At 33.1% G+C, this 10,355-nt stretch overlaps 1 protein-coding gene across 2 annotated transcripts; it reads left to right on the top strand.

The window, feature by feature from the left end:
* Nucleotides 1-657: 657 nt before the first annotated feature.
* LOC123308549 (THAP domain-containing protein 6-like) lies at nucleotides 658-3,550 on the top strand. Of its 2 annotated transcripts, XM_044891267.1 has the most exons (6): nucleotides 658-789; nucleotides 2,024-2,174; nucleotides 2,258-2,557; nucleotides 2,616-2,693; nucleotides 2,753-2,978; nucleotides 3,088-3,550. In XM_044891267.1, the coding sequence occupies exons 2-6, from the start codon at nucleotides 2,104-2,106 to the stop codon at nucleotides 3,088-3,090; spliced, it is 678 nt and encodes a 225-aa protein (XP_044747202.1). In that variant the 5' UTR covers nucleotides 658-789; nucleotides 2,024-2,103; the 3' UTR covers nucleotides 3,091-3,550. The 2 variants fall into 2 exon arrangements, with proteins under 2 accessions (XP_044747202.1, XP_044747201.1); XM_044891266.1 differs by having other exon boundaries at nucleotides 2,753-3,550.
* Nucleotides 3,551-10,355: the final 6,805 nt, after the last annotated feature.

Genomic DNA, 10,355 nt, shown 5'->3' on the forward strand with positions numbered 1-10,355 from the left:
AAAACATCTTTGACGTACCTAACCATGTACTCTTGTATCCTTGTCAGAGAGTCAGAGCTCTATTCGTTGTCCATAATTTCAAATTTCTGTAAATTTTTTATAGATTGCAAATAAAAATTTATCACTTCCAACAGCGTTTTTCATTGATACCAATCGATACCAAACAATGTTCAGATGAAAACTCACATCCTGGTCACAAAACAAAACCATCCTCTTGTTTTGTCGCTCAGGATGTTTGTTTCCTGGTCTCAACAAGTCAATATTGAAATTCGAATTTCGCGCCCCTCAATTATAAAACAGAAAACTGTCCTTAAAAAGTTTTTCTGTATTGATAATACGTTTTCAGCGCCATCTCATTGTCAAATGTGTTTTCACTGGCCAAAATGTAGTCGATTTTTAGTACTAGAGATATAAGGGCGTTTTCATCTTTCTACTCTATAATCTTTGGTTACCATATTCAATCAGCTCAATTAATTGCGAGTTCTTACGGAAAAATGCATTTTCTCGTCCATATTATTATCCCACAGAGAATCTCTGTAATCTGTGACTTATCAAAGATTAACCTCTTTGGACTTATCCATTGGACCATCTATGGTGTTTTCTGTGCAGAACATTGAACTAAAGAAAGAACAGTCTCTGGAACAGTGAACTAATAACCAGAGATATATCTATATCTCTGCTAATAACCCATGGAAGGAGTGTAGAGAGAGACTCACGGGAACGTTTGTGAGATAGAAGATAATCAGCTGATTCGAAGCAAAACATTGGCAAATGTTCTCTGTAGTCTATATACTGCATTCAAATTTATTTTAGCAGTCGGTTGGCCATGAAATAATTTTCTCAAGTTTTTGTAACTAGAACGAAGTTAGGTTGGCACTCATGAAATGTCGTTAATGTCATAACGCCGTTGCCACAACTAATATCAATTTTTATTACGAAAATGCCGAAAGTGATTGAAAAATGAGACAGGCAAAGATTATAGATAATCTTTGGAGACAGGGTTTCAGGAAGTGCTATTTAGAATTCAGGTCCGCTCATTCATATAGTTATACCCTGATATTCTAAAATCCACAATAAGTCAGACGCTAGCGAACATATTCAATGTAAGAGAATTTATAATATGTTTCATCTAAATCATAACGACTTATATTTCAGCTGGATATTTCCACAATCAGAAAGATTGTGAATGAAGAGGATGACAAAGAATTTCCTTCTATTGGGAGACCCAAAAAAGTGGTGGCATTTGAGAATTTTATGTTTGAGTGAATTAATGCGAAAAGTTTACTGCAGGATTTTCGATAAATGTCATCGGAGAATAAGTTCCCTAAAATGGATTTATCTATTTTTCATTTGACTTGTCCTATACAATGTAAATGTCTTGAGGTACTAATAAATACCTAATTATTATTATCACATCAATTCATTAAGATGAATAGCCACAAATACGCGCAAGTTGCCCTGTTACTTGTTTATTTATGTGAAATTTTTGTTCAACGGTGAAGTTGCATCTTAACTTGAAACTTCCTTCAATTCCTTTTACTTATATTGATGCAAGATGATTTTTGTTGAAGAATTCAACATTCTTGTAATTATCTGTTAATTACTTCGGGAGATACCCATTTCCAACCACTGCATCATATGCATTTCATCTTCGGGTTAATATTTTTGAAATCTACAAATGATGTAAGCCAAAGAAGATTACATTAACCCTCCTCAAGCTAGTGCATATTATGGTATTATACTGATCTCTTGTATTTTCCATGCAAATAACTGGATTTGGTATGCCTTCAATCAGTTTGTATAAACTTCAATTATGTTCGTCACATATTTTCCGAAGAGATTCGACATTGTGATAAAATACGTAATAACAGAAACTTTTACGTAGAACGGGCAACATAGCGTTGATTTAAAACCCAAAAATGTTTTGACAAGCGTCTTAACCTCACATTTTTCTACTATACAGAGTGAAATGTGTCAAATTTCCATGGCCAACCGACTGCTAAAATAAAATTGAATGAAGTATACGTGAATCGCTAGTTTTTGAGTTTTATTTGCACTTTTCCTCATTTTTGTGAAATTATTATTCACCTCTGATTTTTCGAAATGGTAAAGTCGTGTTCGGCTTATAATTGTACGCAAAGGTACAGAAAAGGCAATGGGATTTCATTTTTCTCGTGAGTATTTATAAATATAATCTCTAATCTTTGTACCTTATATTTCTTGAATAATTTTCTTATTAATATAAAAAATTCTGCAGATTTCCCAGTGATTCAAAACTGAGATCCCTATGGGTCTTAGCCATGAAAAGGGAAAATTTTGAGCCAACAAATTCTACTGTATTATGTAGTAACCACTTTCTTGAAAGTGATGTGGTCAGACAATTCGGCCAAATCAAACTGAGAGAAGGTTCAATTCCCTCAATTTTTGATTTTCCTGATCACTTGAAAAAAAGAACACCCAAACCAAGAAAAATCAGGAAAAGATTAGCTGAGAAGGAGATTCAAGCAGAATCTACTTCTGAAGAGAAAAAACTCAAGCTGGATCTTCCATCAACTAGGTGGTTACTTGGTTTCAATAGTGCAATATTTTTATATTCAGATTTGATGTATTTTCAGTTCTGAAAACTACTCTGAGCCTGTGAATATCAATGCCAAGGATTGCTCTGAAAAACCTCAGGTTCAAAAGAAAATAAGGTATTTTCGTCTATCTTATCCTATGCTTCATTCAGTTGCTTCAAATAATTATTTTGCAGGAGGAGGCATTATTTTGGAGACGTAAAATATTCTGCACTCAAAACAGCTGAAGCCAAAATGGTTTGGAATATTGCCAATAGGACTATCGAAAAAATTAGAAAGGAAAATAATAAATTAAGAACTAAAAAACATAAATTGCAGAGCAGGGTGACAAAGCTGAAAGAACTTATAGTGCATTTGAAAACTTCTAAAAATGTCTCTCAAAATTGTTACGACATAATGCAGGTAAAAGACAAGTATGAACTGAAGGCCTATAAAGAATCATTGACTAATGAAAATTGATGCATGTTGAAGAAGTGCATGTGTTTTAGAATTTTATTTTATTTTGGCTCAGTAAGGATGGTGCCCCCTCTTCCCAGAAACCAACTCGAAGGTATAGCTCACATATTTTTTTCATTTCTACATATCTGGGGTAAGTATATAGGTAAGTAATCTTTGAATCTTGGTATGCCATGAAATTTTTTTTCAGATTTGTGGGTCAAAGATATTTGAATTAGTTTGTGATTCACATAAAATATTTTATGTTACAGGAATGTATTCCGAAGGCTGAACAAGAGTTAGTGTTGAGACAACTCAAAGTTTCAACAAATAAGGAATATCCTGAGCAGTTGAGAACATTTGCTCTTACTCTCAATTTTTATTCGACTTCTGCATATAATTATGTGAGAAGTATGTTTTCAAATTGTCTACCACATCCTAAGACTTTATCAAAATGGTATAAAACTGTGGATGGATCACCAGGCTACACAACAGAGTCCCTAAGAGCAATTGAACTCAAGTCCAGAGAAATGAAGAAAGAGGGAAAGACTTTAATATGTAATTTAGTAATGGATGAAATGTCCATTCGTAAACATATTCAATGGAATGGCAGAAAACAAGTGGGATACATAAATTACGGGTATCCTATGGAAAGTGAATCTTTACCAGAGGCAAAGGAAGCTTTGGTATTTTTGATAGTTGCTCTGAATAGCAGATGGAAATTACCTATAGCCTATTTCCTAATTAATGGATTAGGTGCTGAAGAAAAAGCCAATATGGTGAGGGGTTGTTTGACAATGCTTGATCAAGTTGGTGTTACAATTTCTTCGATTACATTTGATGGAGCAGCTACAAACTTATCAATGGCTTCTATTTTGGGAGCAAAACTGAGTGATATTAATGATATTCACAGTCACTTTGCTCATCCTGTAACCAAGGAACCTGTTTTCATCATTTTAGACGCGTGTCATATGGTAAAGTTGATTCGTAATGTGTTCGGTGATTGGGGTATATTGTTTGATAAGGATGGTAATCAAATCATAGATTAAATAGATGGATCATAGGCTATTTTCCAGACTGTTCATTTTTCAAATTATTCCCACTTCCAAAAACCACCAATGAAATGAATTTTCGCTTGTTTTCCCCTCCAGATCGCTTCTAAAATTTCTAAGACGGCGTGTGTATTTGTAATTGTCAAAATATTATTTCAATCATTCACGTCGTAATATTTTGGAAAATAAGCAGCGATGTGCCGTAAAAACGTGTGTTTGAAATAAAAGTGCAATTTATACACGAAAGAGGAAAGCGATTTATTTATTCTGGTAAGTTTTTGATATTTTATTCTTGTTTGAGTTCACGACTTTATGAAATCAGGGGAGGGAGTTAGGGCACGCCAGGGTCGAATTAAGTTTGAATCCCATCTGATGATGGGATTGAAATGTTGAGTTTATACAATCAAATAATTGATTTCAATTTTAGATTTCCCAGAAATGAAACCAGACGACGGCAGTGGAGAGTTGCACTGGGTCTTGAAAACAATTTACACTTCTCTTGTAATTTATACTCCAGACTTTAGTATAATGAGAGTAATCGACTTTTACCGTAAATTTGAAAAAAGATACCATCCCGAGTGAGGTAAGATAGGTAGTTTACCACTTATTTAAATCGCTTTATTGTCTGATTATCACTTTCTTTGGAATTTTGCAAGTGATTTCTGACAACTTCTGAACTTGAAATTTATAGTAGATTTTTTCTTATTATATCATGCTTTTTAGTACAAACATTCTTCCTGGTTTCGAGATGAACAGTAGAACGAGATTTTAATTGCTTCAATAATGTTGTAATTATAGCCAATACTGTGCCAAATCTGTTATCAGTACTGGAGTTTTTGAGGAAAATGGAAGGAAAATGGGAACAATATCAAGAAACACGAATGCCAGTTCAGGATTTGCAGAAATGAAAGCTTCTTGTAGTTCAAGGATAAAACAAGTGAGGTACATACCTACCCAGGGAGGTATACAAAATTCCTTATACATGGCTATGGCAAATAGAACTCGTCTTAGGAATAAAAATCCATAAAAATGAGCTGAGGTCATGTTTGGAACTTTTTGTGAAAATCAAAAAAGTTTCCTTTATTTCTAAAACGTATTTCAATTTAAAAATTATGCTACTACTGTAATTATGATTACAATAATGACCATTCAATTAGAGCTCGGATATTCCCATTATTTTTATGATTTATTAAATGAAAATGTCTGTTATCAGTATACCTCATATTCGAAGTAAAACTTCAGTTGAAAAATTGTTGCAGGAGACAAGCGGAGAACAGAAATTAAAAAACAGCTAATTGACGTCAAAAAACCGATTTAAGATTACGAGTGAGTCGTCAGTACTTCAAGAGAACTGCCCTACAAGCAGTTCCTAATTCATTGGAAAGAAAAATTCAAGATGAAAGCTTGGAAAGCTTTGCTTAAAAGTTACATTATTATTGAGTTAGAGCTTACAGTTTCGTAAAATAACTCTTGATTATTATGCACTTCAACACCAAAAAGCACTTTCGAGGTGGTATAAAAATTTGAAGGGGGAAGCAGGTTGTTGAACTAGGTATTTGAGTTGCTGAAAAACACTGCTCTTTAGTTTATATGCAATATAACTTAATTCAATTTAAAACTGCCCGTAAAAAAAAATATTGATGCTTCATCTAGAATTGAGGGATTCTTTTATGAGTTACTGTATACAATAAAAAATAATTTCCTATTTCACAATCATTGGTTCATGTTTACAGTATTGCATTACTGTTTCATTCCGCAAAATCTGTACGGAAGACTTGAGGATTTCTTCAATGAACAAACTCTTTTAGATTCTCATTATACAAATTCCGTAAACTTCAGCTGCTTCCACTTCTATTGATTTGAGAATCAACCATTCTAAAGGGAATTTTTTTCATGAAAGTAATTTTTGGTTTTCAGTTTATGCTTAGTGAATAAAATTTCAAATAATCTGTATGTAGGTTAGGGTCATATTGACTATTTGTGTATGGTAACATTGTATTCAAAATAAATTCTTTTTTACATAAGTTGTTTTGGTATTACATATTAGTTCTACATCCCTTTGAAAAGTTGTCATAAGAAAAATACTCGAAATCTTTGCATTGAAACATATTTCCATTCGATATAAAATTATTGCCGACTACCTGAAATATTCACAGTGTGGCTAGTTCTGAATCCGCCCCTGTCCAGTTCCCCCACCCAAGATATCCAAATTCATATTTATGGCAGTATTTTGTGAACGCGTTTTTGTCGAGATGCTCTATCTCCTGTTTTATTAATCTATGAATCAAATTAACTGGAATTTCATAAAAAATTTAGTAAAATTACAGGAACATTATGGATTGCATGCTGCGACCAAAATAAAATCTAGACACATTAATTATTGTCAAGAAAAAATGAAGGTCAAGTTGGCAGTGCAAACATTAAGTGACAGTGTTGCAGATGCACTTTTATACTGTTCTGATGACTTGAAATTAAAACAGTTTCAAGGTGCTCATGCTACTGCAGTTTTCTGTCGCATTATAAACAATATTTTTGATGCTATGAACACAAGAAACTCTTTAGGAAAAGGTAGTTTCAAAAAACCCTTATCTATGGCAAATAAAGATTTCTTTTTTGATTATTTTGATTATGCCAAAGATTATTTGATTAATTTAAAAGATGAAAAAGGTGAAAAAAACATAACATCACGTAGAAAAGTTGGATTATTAGGTTTACTAATAAATATGTCAAGTATACAAGGAATTGTGAGAGATCGAATATTAGAAAATCAACATCCCCAATATTTCCTCACTTACAAACTGAGTCAAGATCATTTGGAGATGTTTTTTTCTAATATTCGATCTCGAGGTGGATTCAATAATAATCCAACAGCAATTCAATTCGAGGCCGCATATAAAAAGCTTCTAATTCATGTAGAGCTTAAAACTTCAGAAGCAGCAAACTGCCTTGCACAGGACTCAACCAGCATCTTGAGAGTTTCAAGCAGTAGTGTGAGGGAAAAAAATGAATTAGATGCATTAAATCAGGAAGATGATGAATCTGTAGGTGAAGAATTAGAATATTTTAATTTTGATCAATATTCAAGTGATGTTGTGGCTTATATAGCTGGATTTGTTTGTAGAAAATTGACAAAAACTTTCAGCTGTAATATATGCTCTTCATCTCTGACTAGTAAAAATTCTCTATCTCTTTTACTGGATAGAAAAAATAAAGGTGGTTTGATGAAGCCTTCTGCAGATGTAATTTCAATTTGCAGAAGAGCTGAAACAGTATTAAGGAGTTTTCCAGATCTTAAGTCAGGTAATGTGAGGCAGCGATTAATTTTAAAAACAATGCGCTCCATTAATTTTGATTGTATTTTCCTTAACTTAAATGAACATATTTTTGATCAGGATCCTTTAAATAACCACCTTCTTCAAGTAGTGTATAGTATTTTAGAGGTATATTTCAATATACGAATACATCACCAAAATAAAACTGTTGATGCAAAACAACATATTAGACAAATGTACACTAAATTAATACATTTTAAAGGACAATAATCCAAATCTTCCATTTTTATTTATGATTTATTCAGATTTGTCATTTTAATTGTTCCACCAGATGTATTCAAATTCTCTACTTGAAAATAAATTTTTTTGATCATTTTTGTATTTTTTTACCAAACTCTACCATTAGTCATTACCTAGTACGAAAAATTATAAGTTTGAGATGATCAAATATGATGGGTTGTTTATAATTATATCAAGGAGTATTAAACCTAATGGTTATATGAAAAAAATTCATGGCTTAAAATTCGAAAAAAATACATTTGGCCAAAATGACAATGCGCTCGTTCTTAGGAAAGAGCTCAATTTGCATGAGTAAATTTTCGATCAGAAAACTTTGAATAATCACCTCTAAGCCATGTAAAGTGTGAGGGTGGATACTCTTAAAACTGATGAGACGGTTTTAACAAAGTTTATTTGAAGATATATTAACACACTGGTGAATAATACAAAATGGCTGATGGTCGCTTGAAACTATTAATAGTGAGAGTAGCCTTTATCTATTCGCATTCCCGACAGAACTGGCTTCTGCACCATTAATAGCACGTGTACCTAACTTAGTTGCGCATGCGCATTAGGCCGAACATAATATTAGTTGTCAGCAGGTTGTTTTATAGAAGTGGACTGGTCCCAAAGCAACTTTGGCCAGCAGTTCTTACTTCAACACCCCCTCCCAAACTGAGGACCTGACAACTAATCAACAGAAAACTGAAAGTTCCATTTAACTGACTTCGATAAACTAAGAAATATAGAATATATATAAAGTGTACAATAGATAGTATTTTTATTAGAATTTATATAAATCAAGCCTTAAACCTACAACAGGATTGTCAGTGGAACCATACAGAGCTGTTGCTGTGAGGCAATGGAATAGGGTTCCTTATAGCGAACCAACTGTCCTTAATATTTGGTATGGTATCAATACATTGTGTCCAGGGACCGGAGACCCTTCCCACAAGTGATATTATACCATCATATCAACTGAAACTGATCAACAGATACATATGCCATAATGCATACATATCACATAGTAGATCAACATATAAATGACATGACTGATCACATACATAGTATGTTCCATCATATCGGACTAACATGATTAATTCATTACACACATGTGGTCAGAATTTTGGATTTCGCATCTATCATTTCCAGGGACCGGAGACCCTTCCAAATCAAGACACTAGTATTCGTAAGAGTATGTATCCAGGGACCGGAGACCCTTCTTACATGACTCAAATGAACACTTCAACATGTATATTCATCAAAGTATATCTCCAGGGACCGAAGACCCTTCCAATATAACTCGAACAAATATACAACAAATTTTGAGTATTATCAGATTATGTTTCCAGGAACGAAGAACCTTTCCACAATATACAGATAAAACACTCAACAGACATATAAACAAAGTACCTAAGGGATCGAAGATCCTTTCAAGATACTAAGATAAACAACAGAATTCATTATCAGAGTATGTTTGAGATCGAAGATCATTTATAACACTACTCAGATAAGGTATACATAATGACTGAAAAGAAAAAATTAATATTACTTATGAAATGTTTGATCAAACAGAGCATGTTTTGAGTTTGTCGTTGACTTTTCTCATATTCTTCCTATAATATTGAATCATTATGACTTATTACTTGGTTATCATATTTTGCTTGGATTGGATATTTTCATGCAAATCAAACCTCATAGAATACAAGGTGATCACGAAACTTAGTGAGCTTTACTGCATTCAATGGTTTTGTCAGAATGTCAGCAATCTGATCATTAGTATTAATCTTCACAATATTAATTTTCTTATTTCTTACGTGTTGACGAATCAATAAATATTTACGTTCCACATACTTCAAGCGGCTTTTACTTGTGCTAGCCAGACAGTTACGTCTTGCTGCTTCATTGTCTTCATATATATTAACTGGAAATGCTCTGAGACCCACAGTCTCTTCTACTAATTTCATTAGTAGCATGAGTAAGTGCAATAAATTCCGCTTCTGCTGAACTTTGTGCTATTGTTAATTGAAGTTTTGAGCACCATACAACAGGATTACCAAATGCAAAAATCACAAAGCCTGTGGTCGACTTTTGACCACACCTATCACCTGAAAAATCTGCATCACAATAACATGACAAAATTGGAGATCCTACTGTGAATTTTAGACCTAACTGACTTGTACCTTTCAAATACCTGAAAACTCTTTTAACTAATGTCCAATGATACTGCTGTGGATTAGCTTGGAATCTAGCCAAATAACCTACGGCAAAGGATATATCAGGTCTTGTGAACATACTTAAATACAGCAGGGAACCTATAGCTTTCTTATACGGAAAATCTGCTTCATTCGTTACTTCCGGAACTTTATGATTTCCTTGGGGAACTAAAGGAGTGTCAACTGAATTTGAGTTTTCCATTCGAAATTCTTTCAACATTTCATTAACAAACTGTGTTTGATGAAGAAACAACTGATTTTCTGATCTAGTGATTTCCAAACCAAGAAATTTTGTAGGAAAGCCAAATTGTTTTACGTTAAAACGTGACTTCAACATATTCACATTTTCCTGAATAAGGTTTCTACAACTACCTGTAATTAATAGATCATCAACATATACTAAAATCAAAATGATATTACTATCTTCCTTTTTCTTATATAAACATGGTTCTCGTAAATTTGATTCAAAACCAGAATCCTTCAGAAAATTATCAAGTGTCATAAACCAACATTTCGGTGCTATAG

This window comes from Coccinella septempunctata, chromosome 2 (genome assembly GCF_907165205.1).
Source record: "Coccinella septempunctata chromosome 2, icCocSept1.1, whole genome shotgun sequence".
NCBI lineage: Eukaryota > Metazoa > Arthropoda > Insecta > Coleoptera > Coccinellidae > Coccinella > Coccinella septempunctata.